The following is a 19,077-nucleotide window of genomic DNA, read 5'->3' on the forward strand; positions in this document are numbered from 1 at the left end:
ATGAATCAGGGATTATTTGTGACAATAAATATGTCAATATTTATTGGGAAGAATACAGCTCACTTAAGCACTTATTAAGACCTGCTGTACACTGTCAATGTATTTTCAATGACTCACCCAGGCCAGGAAGGTCCCACTTCATAACAATCACTTGCTGACACCAAGCAGATATGTTGGGCCCTTGTGTTAACTCAAAAAGTAAAGAATTGACATTTCTATAAATTTGTTATTCACTTGTTTTAAAGTAACAGATTTAACCAAACATGCATTTCTCCATATTAACTTCCTCCAGAGGGCATCTATTCTAGGCTATAATTTACTGTTCATAAGCCAGTTTATTGGCATATTAGGAAAACTTATCTATCATCACTAGTTAAGTATGTGCTATCTTCACCCACAAAGATTTCAAAAAGTTAATGATCTGTTTTTCAGTGCAGATCAGCAGCATAGGACTGGTTGTGGCATAGCCATTGGCCACCATCATATGGATATAATAATAAACTGGGTCATTGTTCCCCGTAGTTCTTGAGGAGGAGAAGATGTTGTCCAAACAGTACATGAACACAAATAAACTCATGAGCAGCAGGATGGTCCAGGTGGCCCTCTGCACGGGGGATGCCTTTGAAGAAAGCCTGGTGTTGTGGAGGTGCTGGATGTGCCTCCTATGCCTGCACAGCAGGGCCACCATGTACCCACTCGAGAGGGCCATTAACCCTATGAGAAAGACATCCCGGAATACACCTAATACAGAAAATAAATGCCTGAAGAAGTAACTCATTTGAACAATTTTGCAGGGTTCAGTAATAAACACAATGACATTTGAGGTCACATTGGGAATGGCATTAGAGGACAAGGAGAAGTGAGCACTGAAGGACATGTAGAAAGCCCACAGGAAAACAAGGGCACACAGGGTCTGCTGTGGGGATTTATGTTTGAACTTGGCCAAGCAGGAGCTTCTGGGGCTGAGGGTGATGGCCTGGAGGACACTCAGCAGGCAGGTGGCACAAATGGAGAAGCCCCTCAGAAACCTGTGCACGTAGATGACCGATTTACACTTGATGTCATCCCAAAAATCCTGAGAAAGAGCAACATCTGTAGCTATGTACCCCAAAATTGTCATCATCCCTATGTGGACTAGGGCCAAGAGACCAATGATCAGGTCAGTGGGCTTGAGCCTGTGCTGGAGGAGGAATGTGAAGATGTGGAAGAGAAGGAGGATGGAGTTGGCTGAGATCCCAAGGCCAACTTCGGAGAAAAATGCATTTCTTATGCCAATATAATCATAGAGTTTGTTGGAGATTTTCATCTTTTGAGCAATGAATCACATAGTATATATCTTAGGAGAAAATGAAGAAAAGACTTTATTTTGAATAGCATAACACCCATTAACCTCAGCCTCTCCTGTTACCATCAGGACATGTGTGGATTCACCCCAACACACTCTTTTCTCACTTCAGCATTCAAGTCTCTCTGATACTCTCCGGGTGCCATTTTCCTGTTATTACCAAATCATGTCTGGATTGTGTAATGATTTTGGGGGCTGTCATCCTTCCTGTGCATTCAGAATTATAATGTGCTACTGAAAATATTTCTAGTTTATAATATCATCTTGAAGTTTTTGGCATAGTGCCTTAATTGGTTTCTATCTTTATCTTCTCAATTCAGCCTCAAGTCCATATTGAAAATTGTACAATTATTGATGCATTTAAATGGGAGGCTTGCATAATAATAGAGAATTCCAACTCTCTCAAGAAATGAATCTTGATGGAGTAGTTGTATGCCTGGTTATTTTATTGGAGTTTTATCTTTAGTCTGGTTTATTACCAGACCTAATATCTTTAATACATTAACCAAGCCAACATTAACAACTACACACTGTAAGACATGTTGTTTGAATATGAATTTAAAATCTACCATTTATTTCAAGTGTGATCTTGAGCAGTCTGTGATGCTTAACTCTTATCATCTCACCTATAAATATGGGCAGGCATATTACCTGAATTCAAGAGCTATTGTGTGTGCAAAAGGGTGAAGTACCAAATGTGGAAGTGTTTTTGACATATAATGACATTAAGAAATATTGACCATTATTTTTAATTATGTGATTACTCACAGGTGACTGGAAGGACATTTCAGTTTTTTTTTTTTTAATAATAACTACCTCTGTTGCTGCCTCAAAAGAGTTCCATAATTTTGGAACATTTTATCACTATCTGTAGAAAATTCTTTGATGATATTTTAAGACTGTTTTTGAAACACCAGTGTACCTATATGTCTTATATACATATTATTATTATCACCAGAATAATTGTCCTAAGTGTTCCATGTCCAGTTATCAATTATTATTAGAAATATATTCTAATTTTTCTACTCAGTCATCTGGAATCAGGGTGGTAATTAAAGTCACAGTGAAAGTGATTCTGAGTCATTCCATTGTAAAGTTTTCATTAAAGTACAAGAAGTTGAACTTAGTCTGAAAGAAGGAACTTCAAAAGAGTCCAATTTGTCATCTCCTAGAATAAAGAAATTTCAGTTCAGAGGCCAAGCATAAACTTGAGACAGAAAATTTGATGTTGATCTGCCAATGGAATATTTCCTATACAAGGCATGTTTGTATTTTATTTCAAGTGTCTGAAATTGTAGGTATATATTTCAAATCATTTCCAGTCATATTTTAAAAACTAAATATCATTAGAAAACTATGCATGTGAGGCTAAATCATTTCATGATTCTTTAGAACATGTTAATGTGTAAGTCAATATACTAAACATGGGTGAAGGGGGGCATGACTCTAAATCCAGCAGCTTGAGAAGCTGAGAAAGGACAATTTTAAGTTCAAAGCCAGCCTAAACAGTGGTGAGGTGCTAAGCAAATCAGTAGGACCCTATCTCTAAATAAAATAAAAAATATGGCTGGAGATGTTGCTTAGTGGCTAAATTCACCTGAGTTCAATTCCCAGTACTAAGAAAAGAAAAATACTAAGAAACAACAAAAGGTAAACATTCATGAACGTAGGATGCCATGTATAAATCCAAGGTTATGTGCATAATTGGTTAAAACTGGCATGGTCTTGTTTGTTTTAATTTTTAATTGGAATATACCCTTTGTACTTGGATATGGGGCCCAGTATTATAATTCAACATATGTATATAGTGCTTTGGGATCAAAGTGTGTCAATTTCCATCTTCCCCAAAGTTCTCATTTTTATGTTGGAAACTTGCAAACACTTCTCTGGATACTGTAAGTTTTATATGTGACTATTAAGGACTATAATCACCCTATTGTGCTACAAGTCCTGGGCCACTTTTCTCTCTTAATTCTTTTTGGCACTCCACAACCACCATCTATCTCATTTTCTAATCATAGATCTAGGAAGCTTTTCTCTTCACAGCTTCTGTGTGATCAACCTTTTATAGGTTCAATGCATGAGTTTCAGCATGCAATATTCGTGGAAAATGAAACCTCTCTGCTACCATTAATAAAGGAAAATATTTTCCCCAAGTAATGATCAGGTAAAGTGACAAAATTTTCTGCATTCACTCATTCAGTGTTTTGGGGTTGTTCTCATAATAAGTCCAGAAGAAAGATTAGAATATACAAATAAAATGTCCATATGTTTCCAAGCTTTTCTGAATTACATTTGATCATCAGTCCTACATTGTTTTATTTTATGACATCAATAGATATACAAATGGCATATGCTCATTCTTGTAAATTGATTTCATACAAGTCAAATATTTACGGGTATTTTTATGGTATAAGTTTAAATATATTTACATTAGCATGTGATAAATAACTTTTAAAATGTTTTAGGCCAGGGAGAGTAGTCTGAGACAGGAGATTTCCAAGTTAAAACCCATCCACAGTAGCTTAGCAAGGCCTTAAGCAACTAAGTGAGACCCTGCCTCAAGATAAAAAAAATGATTGGGGTGTGGCTCAGTGTTTAACATTAATGTGAGTTCAATTACTGGTACAGAAAAAAATAAAATTTGCCTTCTTTCAACAACAATAAAAGAGTGTATTATAAAACAAAACAAAAAAATCGCATTATGTGACATACAGGATCTGCTTAAAAATTATTTAAACATTTGAACCTTGTAAAAAACAAGCATGAAAACACTCATTGAATAAAATGTTTTAATCACCTGTGTCTCAATGCCATTGACTGACTTTAAGTTCAGTGTTACTGAGAAATCTGCAGTCCTCCAAACACAAATAATGAAAAGCAGGAGTGTATAGTGCCATGAGTTTGCAATAATACTCAAAAATGCATGGATTTTTTTGTTCATTGCCTTAAAGCCAGTGGAAACTTGTTTTCTGAAAGTGAATTTTTGTATTAGTAACAGGAAAGCTTAGACTCTTTCCTGATGTCTGCATGAATTCAAGGGACACAATTTGCTGTAATCCTAAGCACAATTATTCTCTCTCCATGTAGTGCCCAGAGAAACCCCAGAAAAATGCTTTTCTAGTCATCCTGCCGTCTCCAGTTTTGAACCACAATCATATCAGCAAATGCTGCACATCAAGTCTATATGATTAAAATGATGTAAGTATATCACAGTTGTAATGTAAAGAATGTTCTATAGTATTGTCCATGCTGATGAACCATTGTTGTGGGAAAGCATCCTGGGGAATGAGAACCATTCATAAAGGGGAGCTAAGGAAAATCCTGTGGCACCAACCTTCCCTTCTCTGGTCCATCTCAATCACACCTGGCACAGCATACCTTAGGTGATCAGGGGACAGAACACAAGCTTTTTGCCATCATTGGGGTGATTGGAGAACCCCTCATCAATAAGGGTCTTAAGGTTGATGCTGCCAATTTGGTATCTTGATGCCCTCTTGTATCAGCACTAATATTGTACTTTATGCATTTGAGAAATCAAGCTGCCCCCAGACTCGACATTCTCTGGGGAAGGATGTATAAATCACAGTGACTATAACTTGAATTTCTGAAATAGGTCACCCTTGATGAATCCACATCTGGTAAGAGGAAGGAAAATCTAAGTAAGTAGATGACTAGAGCACATTACACATTTTAAAAAAAGAAATGCCTACAAATTACAGAACTTTCACTTGTTAGTGCTCATAGTAAAGACTTGGGGACCCTCATGGTGAAGACTCCCTTTAACATCTAGATTATGGAAACAGTCCTGTTAGACAATGTGTAGTCAACAATACCATGGGTGGCTCATGATACATACATCATCATACATGTTCCCTGAAACTAGTGAGACCTGCTCAGGCAGTGGATATGAGCTGGAGGTCAGGACAGAAGTGAGAGAATTACAGGAGGAGAATACCCCTTTGCAAAACTCACTGCAAGTTTGCCTTCTTAGGACATTCCAATTCCAGGTGAAAGAGTGAAGGGAGCACACATCTGTTCTCTCCTCTGCAGTGTGAGCATCATCCTGCCTCTCTCTCAGGGGTGAGATGACAGAGGAATCCTTTTACTTACTCACCTCTAAAGATTGCATGAATTTTCATGATCACACAGTTCCACTTCATTGTTGCAATCTTCCCCATCCTCCCTTCTATTCATTAAGGTAAAAATGGAAAAAAGGGGATGAAGCAGGTGAGATTAGTCCTGCTTTAAGCAGTTGGGTTTGGAGCTGAGGTCAATGTAGGCAGCACTTTCTACCTTGTGGCACTTCTTGTGCTGGAAATCTATGAAGAGCACAAGGAGAGATGACTGGCACCTCAGGGAGGGCAAAACCATTGCCCAGCAGATGTTAGTCCTGTGAGCACATCTGCTGTGAGATACAGAGACTCTAGCAACATGATGAGCAAAACCCTGCACAAGGTTTTGGAAAATGAATGTCAGCTCTTTGTGAGAAACAGATATGAGAATTATCAGTTTACTTGTGAATTGTCAGTGTTGTAAAAGGACAGCCTGGGATTCACAATTAGAGCTATGGGGTTTATATTACCCCATTTTAACTTTCACATGAGAAAAGCCACTAGAAGTGAAAGTGTTCTTTTAAACTAAAGAAACAATAATCCCCAGAGGTGCTTCTTCACAGACCCCAAGCTGTCTGTCACTACTAGAAAACCCAAGCAGTCCTGCAGGAGAGACCTTCTCCCAAATTGATGTAGTGATGGAAGATTCAAGTCCTGCTTTCCTGCTCTACAGCTTTGGTTTCCTGTCTGATTTTACCCTTTGAGTTTTAGTAACAAGAAAATGATATAGGTTGACATTTAGCTACTCATGCTACAGATATGAAAAAGTGAGTTTTGGAAAAAAATCTAAAATGTAGGTACTGTTATCATGGTAGGGTGGGATTTGACTGACCTAAATGTTCCTCTAAACAAAATTAGATTCAAATGTTTCCAATCTAACAGAAATTGCAAAAGGTATTCCTCTTTAGTGACCAAATCATAAAGGACTCATGAACACAATTATTCTTCCTCCAAACTATTCTGAATTATATTCCTGGGTGTTTTGGAGCCAGTAATGGGAAACAACCAGCATGTTCATTTGATTTTTTAAAATATTTAATGTATATTCAAAACTTATCATCATTGCCCTTTCCTAACTGATAGAGTACAGCATCGGGGAATTTTTAATTTGTGAAATTAAATTGAATGCAAAGACATACTGAAAATGTTTAAGTAGATATTTAATACTAGTGTGAGTTTTCCTTCTACGAAATGAGATTTTGAACATAATAGCTCATTTCCTTCTAAAGATTTTAAAAATTAAAATGATTCAAACTTTGAAAGTCACTTGCTGATGCTCTATTTGTTTATGCACATGACAGAAGCAAAGGTATAGATAATAAAATGTCCAATTAAAACTTATGGCTTTCCTGATATATATATATATACCAGTAAATAATATATAAAGACTCTAGAATATATAAGTTGTCACTAGATATCACTAAATTACAAAAATAAATGGAAAAATTAAAATTAATTAATATTCTCTATGAGAAATTGAGTAACTTTAGGAGTATCTAAATTGAAGAAGCAAACATTCTTAGAAGAGAATATCCTCATTGCACCATGAGAACACAGTCCTCTGGGCTCAGTAAGGCTGTTGAGCTGATGTCTCCTGCAGCTACCAGACACTTCACTAAAGGCACAGATTCCCTCCTCCCACAGCTTTTCTAGGGCCACCCAAACACTAATTCTGCATCTGAGGACACAGAGACACTTACCCAGATGGCGGAGGCAGGGAAGGACTCAGAGAAGTTGAGAAGCGCCGAAAGAGATGTGAGGTTTTAGGAAAGGATGTCTTTAAGTCCTGTCTCTTTGGGGATGTAATTTTAATGTCTGCAAAGGTGACAAGATCCCACTGGAGAACACAGAACTGTGGCTTCCCCAGTGGAACATGTCCCCTGTCTCATAGTTTTACTTTCTTCTCTGGTGGATAACAACAGTCCTGGGAGAGCTGGGCCCCAAACTTTACTCTAAGTTCCCTGGACACTTCAGGAGAGAGATCTTGATTGGGTTCATGTCCCCATCATATTGACAAGCCCAGTTACACTCATTCTGATCCTGAGGTCACATGAGTTCAAACCATTCCACAATTGACCATGCTTCTATTTTGGGGTGATGGATTCTTGGCACCCGTCAGGGTTTCCCAGTGGCTCTGAGGGTCCTCGCCCTACAATGTGTGATGATGGGCTCTTTCCCCCTTGTTTGTTCCCACATAGAGCCCCCTGTTTCTGGGTACTGTTGGTTCTGTGTGCCTTCGTTTTCTGTTAGGCACAGGGTCTCTGTTCTAATGCTTAAGTCCTTGTTCCATCAGTCTGTCATGATATATATTTTTTTCATCACAACTTTTAGTAATTTGAGTTTTTTCTCTCTTTGTTAGCTTGGCTAAGGGTTTCTCAATTTGGTTAATTTTTTCACAAACATTTTGTTTTTCAATTTGTTGAATTTTTCTTTTGTTTCAATTTTATTGATTTCAACTCTGATTTTAATTATTTTGCCTCCTACTGCTGTTGGTGTACATTTGTTCTTTTTTTTCCTAGGGCTTTGAAATACAATCTTATATTTTATTTGGCTATTTTCTATTCTTTTAATGAATGAGCTCAATGCAATAAACTTTTCTTTTAGAACTGCCTTCATAGTGTCCTAGAAATTTTTATATGTTGTATCACTATTCTCATTTCTAAGTATTTTTTAAAATTATATCTCTGATTTCTTTTGTCATCCATTGGTCATTCAATAGTGAATTATTTACTCTCCAGGTGTTAGAGAATGTACTATTTTTATTTTACATTTGATTTCTAATTTTGTTCCATTTTTATGATCTGATAAAATCCAGGGTAGTATCTCTAGGTTTTTTTGTTTTTCTTTCTTTTTTTTTTTGTATTTGATACTATTTGCTTTGTGGCATAACATATGGTCTATTTTTGGGAAGGATCCATGTGCTGTTGAGAAGAAAGTGTGTGTTTGCTTGTTGATGGAGGGAATATTTTATATATGTCTGTAAGTCAACATATTGATTGAATTATTGACTTCTATAGTTTCTTTGTTTAGTTTTTGTTGGGAAGATCTATCCAGTGGCAAGAGAGATGTATAAAAGTCACCCAGGGTTATTGTGATGTGGTCTTTTTTGTTCTTGTATTTGAGAGGGTTTGTTTGACATAGATACCCCATTTTTTGAAGCATAGATATTTATGATTGTTAAGTCTGGTTGAAGTATGAATTCCTTAAGCGGTATGAAATCTCCTTCTTTATCTCTTTTCACTAGCTTTGGTTTGAAGTCCACTTTTCTGATATGAGGATGGAAAAACCCTGCTTATTTACATGGTGCATGCGAGTGGTGTGCTTTTATCAACCCTTTCAGCTTAAATCTGTGGATTTCTTTTCCTTTGTGATGAATATCTTGAAGGCAACATATTGTTGGGATTTTTAAATCCAATCTGTCAGTCTATGTCTTTGTAAAATTTTTTTTAGTTGTCAATAGACCTTTATTTTATTTATTTATATGTGGTGCTGAGAATCCAAACCAGAGCTTCACATATGCTAGGCACTGAGCCAGAACCCCAGACACAGTCTATGTATTTTAATTGATGAGTTTAGACCATTTACATTTAGGGTTATTATTATTATATGATTTGTATTCCTGGACATTTTGGTTTGTTTTTGTTTTTTAACTTGACTTGGTTTCTCTTTGACTTACCTTTACTTTAATGTGTTTCTGCCTTTGCTAATTTTCATTGTTGTTTTTCATTTCCTCCACCTGGAATATTTTACTGAGCATGCTCTTTAGTGTGGGCTTTCTCACTGTGAATTCTTTTAACTTTTGTTCATCATGAAAGTTTTTTTTTTTTAATTTCATCATCAAATCTGAAGCTTAATTTTGCTGAATGTAAGAGTCTTGGTTGGCATCCTTCTTTTTACAGAGCTTTGTATATGTTGTTCCACAATCTCCTGGCTTTGAGGGTCTGGGTTGAAAAACCTGTTGAGATCCATATTTATCTCCCTCTATATGTGATCTGATTCCTCTCTCATGGCCTTTAAGAGTTTGTTCTTATTCTGTATGCTAGGCATTTTTATTATAATGTACCTTGGTATAGATCTGTTTCAATTTTTTTACATTTGGTATCCTGTAAGCCTCTTGTATTTGGTTTTCCAATTCATCCTTCATGTTTTAGAAATTTTCTGATATTATCTCATTGAAGAGATTGTGCATTCCTCTGGTTTGAAATTCTGTTCCTTCCTCTATCCCCAAAACTCTTATATTTGGTCTTTTGATGCTATCCCATAATTCTTGGATGTTCTGTTCATGATTTATTAAGATCTTCACTGTGTGGTGAAGTATATAATTTTCCAGATTTTATACTTTGTCTTTATTATCTGATGTTCTGTCTTCCAAATGATCTAGTATGTTGGTGATACTTTCTATGGAGTTTTTATTTGGTTTACTGTTTCCTTCATTTCAAGGATTTCTGAGTTTCTTTTTTCTTTACAGAATCTCTATCTCTTTCTTGAAGTAACCTTTTGCTACCTGTATTTGCTCCCTTATCTCTTTGTTGGAGTGATCAATTTTTTTCCTGTATTTGCTCTAAAAATTAGGTCATTCTGAAATTCATCCATCACTTTAATTATGTGTATTATGAACTCCTTCTCTGACATTTCATTGATTGTGCTGTCCTTGGATTTTGTTATCATAGCATCCTGGTTTGTTTGGTGCACTTTGTTTTCTTGTTTTTTTCATGTTGTCTATGTGTCTTCCTTTCCTGCAGTGAGGATCCTTGCAGATTATCTGTACCTCACCTTGGTGTTGGGCTTCCAGACTCTGGTGGTGTCTCATGATGGATGCTGTTGCAACTAAAGTTGGTGGTGGCAACAGTGGAGGTAACTCAAGAGAGCAATGGGTGTCCCAAGATGAATTCAAACTCTTACAGAGATGGGGCTGAAAGGGCGGGCTTTACACTGGCTTTGGATGCCTGTTCTGATGCAGCTGCTCTTAGGCCCTGTCTTTCGTCACAAGGTGGTGGCTACTGTGTGTTGAGGGCCACGTCCCCAGATGGAGGTAGGTTAGGCCTGGGATCCCAGGTGGATCAAGGTGTGGACCTGTACTTAACCTGGTCCTGGATTCCCCCACAGGTTGGAGGAGGTGGTCCTCGGCTTGGACCTGAGCTCTGGCGTGGTTCTACCTGTTGGCGGCTGGGTGAATCCAGGCTACCTGGGCCAGGGCTCTCACACAGGTCAGCAAAGGTGGTCCAAGAACCAGGTTTTGGCTTCTTGGTTTTCTCCATTAATATTCTGATTGCAATGTTTTTCAATTTTGTTTTAATTTGTATCATTCTTTTTCTGTTGCTTACTTTGGATTTAATTTGCTTTTCATCTTCTGATTTCCTAAAGTAGGGGTTTAGATAATTGAGTTTAGATTTTGTTTTCCAAAATATACATTGAGTTCCAAAAATTTACTCAGTTACTGATTTTACTGCATATCACAATTTTGATAGATTACTTTTCCATTTTCTTTCAGTTAACATTCTTTCTTTATTTGTGTTGCTTTGTGACTTATTCAGAAGTATAAACTCCCCAAGTGTTTGGGGGAGTTGCCCATTATCTCCCTGCTTTCTATCTTAAGTAAATTAGGGTCCTAGAGTGAGTATCACATTATGATTTGTTTAAAGTTTTGGGTAAGGCACGTTTCGTTTCATGACCTAGTCTTTTAGGATGTGGTCTGTCTTGCTGGATGTTTCTTGCAAACTTGAATGTGTGTCCTGACCTTGTTTGAAGAAGTAGTGTGTAAATGTCAATTAGATCCAGTTGATTGGTGGCACTGGTGAATGTAACTGTGTCTTTACTTATTTTCTGCCTGCTGAATCTATTCATTCCCAATGAATGGGTGTTGAAATCTCCAGTTATGATATACATCATACTGTTTCTCATTACAGTTTTATCCATTTTTCACTCTTGTATATTTATAACTTTTGAGGAATGACCCCTTTGTCATTATGTGATGAGCCCTAGGTCCCTGATAATTCCCTTGCTCAAAAATATGTTTTCTTGAAATTAATATAGGTACTTCCACTCTTTTGATTAATGTGAACATTTTATGGGCCTATCCACCCCTTTACTTTTGATCAAGGTGTTATTATATTTAAAGTAATTTTATCATAAACAACAGATAGTCAGTTTGGTCTCATTTTTCAACACCTTATGGAAGCCTCTAAATTTTAATATTTTTAGGGAAACATTGGTCGGGCTGCGAATGTAGCTCAGTGTTGGAGAACTTACCTCGCATGCATAAAATCAGGGGTCATCAATCCCCAATACCACACACATACACACAAAGAAAACATAAACCTATATCTCTAAAATTCTTATAAACACTTGAATTAATATTTTCTACATATGCTATTTTCATTTTATTGGTTTGGTATTCCATACTTTCCCTGCCTTATGTAATCTAGTTGAGCCATTTACACTATTGCATGTGTCATTTTTCATCAAATATTTTTGGATTATTTTTTGTACCAGAGATTAAACCCTGGGCCCCTTTATCACTATACCACATCTCTAGCCGTTTTAAGATTTTTTTTTTTTAATTTTGACACAGGATCTCAACAAGTTACTTAGGCCCTCACTAAGTTGCTGAGGCTGGCCTCCACATTGTGATCCTTTTGCCTCAGCCTCTAGAGTCATTGGGATTACAGGCATGTGCCACTGCACCTGGTGCAAATACAGTTTTTTCAACTTATTTTACTAGTTTCCCAGGAATTTGAAATATATATTTATAATAAATCCTAGCCCACTTCCAGATAACCACCTATTTTACAAATACTACCAGTATCTGCAGTGTTGCTATCATTCATCTTACTTACCCAGTTAGCATTGCATCAATCAATACCATGTGGCTATTTTATTTTTATTCTGGATAAACTGATTCCTTAGTGTTTTCCCCCAATTTCACAGTAATGCACTAAGACATTGTTTTCTTTGTTCTAAATAGACTTCTTCAGATTCACATCATCAGGTTTGGTAAATTTGTCCATTATTTTCTCCTAGTATTCCCTGATTTTGGTTCCTTTCTGTGGTTTTAATGACTGACATTTTGGAATAATTAATAGGCCACTTATGTACTTTTCACTTTTAAACATTTTATTATCACTCTCTCTGAGTTTTGATACCTTTTAACTTGTTTTGAGGTATCTTGGAGACTTATTCTGCAGTGTGTAGTCTTCCCCCAGGTCCATCGTGAATTTTTACATTGCAGAAGTTACATATTTTTGTCATTGTGTTTTCATTAGATTCTGTTGAAAGTTCCATTTCTCTCCAGGAAAAAAGATAATTTTTACATATTATATCTGTATGAAATTTAATTTTTAAAATTTGTTCTTTTTATTTATACATGGCAGTAGAGTTCATTTTGATATGTTCATACAAACATGGAGTAGATCTTATTCTAATTAGGATCTCATTCTTGTGACTGTACATGATGTGGAGTTTCACTGGTCATGTATTCGTATATAAACAGAGAAAACATATGTCTTATTCATTCCACTGTCTTTCCTATTTCCATTTTATTTTTTCCCCTCCATTCCCCTTTTTCAAACTCACTGAACTTCTATACCGCCGCTCCCCCTCCCCAATTGTGTGTTAGCATCCACATATGGGAGAGAACATTCATTCTTTGGTGTTTTGCATGTTGATGCATATTGATAATAGCTAATTTAAAGGATCATCTTCTAATTCCAGTATCAGGGATATCAGTAGGTCTCCTTATAATGATGGTACTTCATTTTGATTAGAGATCAAAGGGTCCCCCTTGGTCACATATCTAATCATTTTCATATAAATTTTATAAGTTACATTGAAAACAGAATTTTATATTGGTTTTGCCCAAGGACAGTGCATGCTGCCTCTGATAAACTGATTCCTTAGTGTTTTCCCCAATTTCACTGAGACATGGTTTTCTTTGTTCTACATAGACTTCTTCAGATTTCCTTCATCAGGCTTGGTAAGTTTGCATAGCTCTCCCCTGAGTACTGTTATCCAGGAAAGAATGTGCCTCGGCTTACCTCAACCACCATGCACTAGCTCTGCCTCAAATTTTCTATAGTTTGATTCATTTTAGTATGGAGTTTTTATTAACTTTTAAAATTGAGAGCATAATGTCTATACAGATTAGTTGAGTTTATACCAAGAAACTCATAATGCTGTCTTATTTCTTATTAAATCCTCTTTTCTTTTCTTTCTTTCTTTGCTTTTGATTCCAAGGATTGAACCAAGGGACACTTCTTAACCACTGAGCCACATTCCCACCCCCTTTTTAGTATTTGTTTTTGTTTTGAGACAGGATCTCACTGAGTTGTTCACAGACTCCCTAGTTTGCTGAGGATGGCTTTGAACTCACAATCTTTCTGTCTCAGCCATCCAAGCTGCTGGGATTACAGGTGTGCACCACCATGCCCAGCTCATCATTGAAATTTGATTGGCATCTTGAAACCTGAAGTTGAGAACTTGGAAACCATGGAACACAGGACCCTGTAGTACTCAGAAACCAGGTGCTGTATGTGACAGTTCTTAAAGAAGAAAATGGCTGTCATACATTGCAGGGAGAGGACCCTCAGAGCCACTGGGAGGGCTCAGGTGCCAGGAATCTCTCCAGAGTACAGGAATTACAAAATCTGAAATAAGTTCACACTAATTTAAAGTTGGTATCAAAGCAATTAAATTGCTGTTGACTACATGATCTGACCCTTCAGGTGTTACATGCTTTTGTGTCAGGGGAACTTAGGGAAAGTTTTGAGCACAGCTCTCCCCTGAGTACCAGCATCCCGGAAAGAATAAAGGAAAATTAAGAAACATGTAAATGTCCCACATGGCACACCATGGTTCTCTCCTCCCAGGGAGATCTTATCACACTTATAGAGGCACTAAAATTATCTTCCTGTAGAGAAATGAGCTATGCTGGTTTGCTGAGGTCATTGCATCCTCTGCAAACCATCTGGTAAGTGCCTCTCTGTTCCAGATACATATCAGGGGGCAGGCAGGGCCTGAACCAGGGGTCTCCCAGTCAGATTTCAGGTTTGGATCAGCAGCCACCTCCAATCACCATCTGCATCTCCAGGGCTGTTTTCCTTTCACTCTATGGAAGAATTTCTTGCTAGCATTCTTATTGTTTTAATTTAGTGACTCATAAAATTAGTAGTTTTTAATATAAAATGCTATTAATAAATTTAGATATGAAATCCTATAATTGATGTCAATTATACATTCCTTTCCTGGAATATAATGACTTTTGTTCACTTAATATCATTTCTCAAGGAACATGTTATTCTCCTTTCATTTTACAGAATTTTGCTATGAGTTTTTGCTAAATATACTCAATTTTTCTTTTAGCTTCTTTGTGATCTATTAAAGCTTTTAAAAATAAGTGATCTGTAATTTGAGTTATTAAAAAGAATTTTTAAAATGCATGTGGTAGCTCAGTGGTAGAGCACATTTAAGGAACTGGGTTTGATCATCAGTACCACGTAAAAATAAATAAATAAAATAAAGTTAATTAAAAAAATTTAGTTTGAAGAGAGATTCTTCATTCAAAGTACCACCTTTGAAAGAGTTTGAATATGCTCATTCATACAAAATATGAACCAGCATTTTCTCACAAAAACCTTTCTTGCACTCCTACAAAATTCAACAAACATTACATTAGAGGAGACACTACGTCAAATGAGCTCTCTCCACTGGGCCATGTCTTATCAAGTGATAATGAAAGTTGGACTGTAATTACATCATAAATAAAAGAACCAATGATGGTAGAAATTTTCTTTGCCTTGGTAGAAAAGGGCTGAGAATATAATTTATCAGAATTTGGTGAGGATGAAGGCTGTCCATATATTTTTTGACCATATATTTAAAAATACCTCTTATAATTTTATTTATAGTGGATATGACAAACCCATTCATGAGGGTAAATTTTTAAAACAAAATTTGTATTAATTTTATTCATTGATTATAAATGTATTTGACAGAACTGGGCATAGATATAGCACTTGTTGAGCACATTCAAGGCACTGGGTTTGATCCTCAGTACCGCATAAAAATAAATAAAATAAAGATAATTTTATTCACCTGTGCTACATCCTCAGACCTTTTTATTTTTTAGGCATGATCTCACTAAATTGCCCAGGCTGCCCTAAACCTTGTGATTAAGCTGTTTCAGCCTCCAGAGTTGCTGGAATTACACATGTGCCCAGTTATAACAAAATGTTCTCCTCTTCCCTGAACTCATGTTTTTGTGTTAGATTTTTGTTGCTGCTCACCTCCTGATAAGTACTTATAAGTACTTAAGATAAATGTGAATAAATCTAGTTTTCTTGGTAATAAAACACAAAGAATATGATGGAAAAGGAAGAGGAAAGTCATTTAGTGAGAACATGATGCTGTCTTTGTTGCATTATTGGGTTGATCAGAGAGAGCTTCTCACAGAGGACACTTAGTGTTTTTGAGTGCTGACAGTTCATGTTGTGGAGAAAGCAGCTCTGGGTCTTTTGTGCTTCTTTCCTTTGCAATAGTAATTACCCATTCTTGATAGTTTTCTTAAATTAGGTGTAAAATATTGACACTGTAGATACCCATGTATAAGCAAGCAATCTAAACTATACTTTAAAAATATTTTAATTTGCAACACAGAGTATATAATTCTTACTTTTGTGTGTGCATGTATGGGGAATGAGTTTTGGGGAAAATGGATACCATTCTTGCTTTCACATAGTCCTCAGATTTTCTAGTTCATCCTCCCTGACCTCATGAATTTCACAAATGCTGTACCCTTGATGTAGAACACATGAGTCTGGACATCTGAGGAATTTTAGGAAGCAATTTTAGTTAAGCAGCAGTGATTCAGAGGAGCTAATGCTAAGAATCTCTGGACCCATGATGTGAAGATTCTTTAGAATTTTCTTTAATCAGTGTGGTAAATACATGACAGTTGGTGGGTACCTAACTGTTACTTTCATGAGCTGGACTTGTAGTTCAGTGGTAGAGCAGTTGCCTAGCACATGTGAGGTTCTGTTTTGATCCTGAGCACCACACAAAAATACATAAATGAAATAAAGTTAACTTCAATAAAAAAGTAACTCTTTGTCTCATATTTTAGGTCAGACAGATGTTTCACAAGTTTTTTTTCCAAGAAAAACAAAAATAGTAACCTTTGCACAATAAGAAGCTTGATTACAGACCTAGTTATTACAAGGAGAAACCTGGCCTTTACAACAAAGGAATCTTTGACCCACAATAAGCTCTCTACAGAGATCCTGCTGACAGTCTCTGTAAAGCTCTTGTTGACTAGAAGAGAAGCTTATAGGTTATAATAATGATGGAAACCTCAATTATGGTAAGGATTTTTTTGGTGGGTACCTTGTGGCTGTGTCATCCTTAGCACCAGCTGTTGAGTTGGTGATGATATTGCTTTCCCCCGGTTTCATCAGTCTCCCCCAGTTCCCTTTGTTTTTTTTCCAGCTCAAATTCTGCCAAAAATTGGGGTGTGTTGACCAGCGTACTTCCAGATCTAACTCACTCCAGTGTGCGTGGTCACTCTCATTTCCTGGAAATTTTCCCCTATTTTTACCTTTGTTTATAAAAAAGAACAATATTAATGGCAATCATGGTAAAGTCAGCTACTATGGTGTAGTGATATCAAGCCAAGCTGTGCTCTCTCAGGTACCTAAGTCACCTGGCTAAAGGCCAGTCATAAATCATCATGCCTCACATGCATCTTGAGAAATATGTAGATTATCCTCATGTCATGGACAAAAGTACAATTCCTTCCTCCCTTCCTTTCCTTACCCTCTCATCAGGTCACTGACATAACCATACATACCCACACTCACAGGGGGATTTGCTGAGGACTTTCTTTCTTCCAATGTACTCCCAATTTCTCCTGAGTGCTGGCTCAGGAGCACCAACATGAGCATTTTTCACTTATCTCTGGTCAACTTGATGACAGCATATACCTCAGGATTGCCTTTGGTCTTAGTAATTGCAAAATCAAACAATGTCTGAAGTGAATGCTTTAAGGATTCAGGTATTAGTAGGAATGTTAATGGTGTTCTGTCTCTCCTATGGGTTGGCCAGCTTTCACCATGAATGACAAGGTCCTTCAACCTGAGTATAGTATATTGACAGCTTATGTGTAGACTTTTCTCTGAATTTTGTTATTCCATTTACATATTGTTTTTTCACATCACTGCTCATATGGCTTTTCCTTTTTCTTTTTTGTTGTGGGCTTACAACTGTGAGCTATTTTAGAGATTTTTCTCCATGTTACTTTCCCTGTGATTTATCTCCTTATTGATCTTCCTCCAGTCTGTCTGAAAGCAACTGGACTTCTCCCATGTGCACGACAACATTCTTGTACTTGGATCATTAGGTGAGTCAGCTCCATTTTGGAATTGTCATTTGTAAGAGCCCCTATATTATCCTGCTCTTTGTGGAGAGTATCTGTCCTGTCCCCTGACCCCCTGAACTGTGCAGTCTCCCCCAGTGTGAGTGGGATGAGGCATACATAGGAAAAGACACGGCAGATTTCTTTTAGCTTGTTGTCATAACATATTGATATTCTACAGGAAAAAAGATTGTCTAATACAATGTTCAGAATGTCTATCTACCTTTCTTTTAGTAATTACATACAGGTATAACAATGATACCTGGAGCATGGGCTTCACTAATATAGGTGTGGTATATAAATTTGGAGAGAGCAATGCTTGGCGATAGTTTTCATGGTCTTTTTGGGGGAGGCTCCTTGCAAGCTAACATCAGGGGTGGCTGGTGGATGCACCTGACGGGGTCACTTTCCTGGATTCATGGCATGGTGAAAGGAGATCTTCTTTTCTGCCTCAAAGAAGATTTACTGGATTCAGGTAGTGACATCCTTACCTCATGACAGCTTGTGCAGCATCTGCATACATCTGTCTATGCTCATCCATTTATGTTTGTAGGACTCCAGTCCCTTAGTAAATCTGAGAATTATGTAGTCCCATCTCCTCAGATTATGGATTTTTCAAACAGGCCACCTCACCTGTTTATAAGGTCATATAGTTTTAAGACTCAATTTTTCAAAATAGTTTTCAAGGGAAGCCTGAATTTCATGGGAATAACTTGAGAGTTCAAGTTGACAGCAGGATTTATCTCATATTATTCTTTTAGGATATGATGTGAAAAGTTTTGCTCATTCATTGATCCTACTCCTTTGAAATATTATCTGGATATATTTTGTAACTTAAATGCAATAGATGTGTAGAGAGTGGGTGTATATTGTTTATAAATAAATGAAAGATTAAGAAGACCATTTACTGCTGTGTGCTTAAAGACAGTCTATAACTTCATGACAGCCTGTGACTTGTAAAACTCAGAATGAGTATTTTTGATGTCTCTACTTGGCATATCAGAGGTATGAAGCTTAATTATCTGAGTGTGTAAATAGATAAATTTACTTGATTAATATGTTAGAAACCAAACTTTTTCTAATTTTTATTATGAAGTATCTATTTTAAAAAACAAAATTTTCAAATTGTTGAGACCTAGTGTCCATCCACCTCTGAAGTTTTACTTGCAGCCACATCTGTGGTACCTGAACAGTGCAGCTTTCCCTCAGTAATT

The 19,077-nt window shown here is 36.7% G+C and overlaps 1 protein-coding gene across 1 annotated transcript; it reads right to left on the reverse strand.

The window, feature by feature from the left end:
• Positions 1-373: 373 nt before the first annotated feature.
• On the reverse strand, positions 374-1,306 carry LOC143404096 (vomeronasal type-1 receptor 90-like). Its single transcript, XM_076862425.1, has one exon. The coding sequence runs from the start codon at positions 1,304-1,306 to the stop codon at positions 374-376; it is 933 nt and encodes a 310-aa protein (XP_076718540.1).
• Between the last annotated feature and the right edge of the window lie 17,771 nt (positions 1,307-19,077).

This window comes from Callospermophilus lateralis, chromosome 7, assembly GCF_048772815.1.
Source record: "Callospermophilus lateralis isolate mCalLat2 chromosome 7, mCalLat2.hap1, whole genome shotgun sequence".
In the NCBI taxonomy this organism is placed as follows: Eukaryota; Metazoa; Chordata; class Mammalia; order Rodentia; family Sciuridae; genus Callospermophilus; species Callospermophilus lateralis.

Coding starts and splice junctions, on each gene's coding strand:
- LOC143404096 (XM_076862425.1), bottom strand. CDS start 1,306: ATGAAAATCTCCAACAAACTCTATGATTATATTGGCATAAGAAATGCA.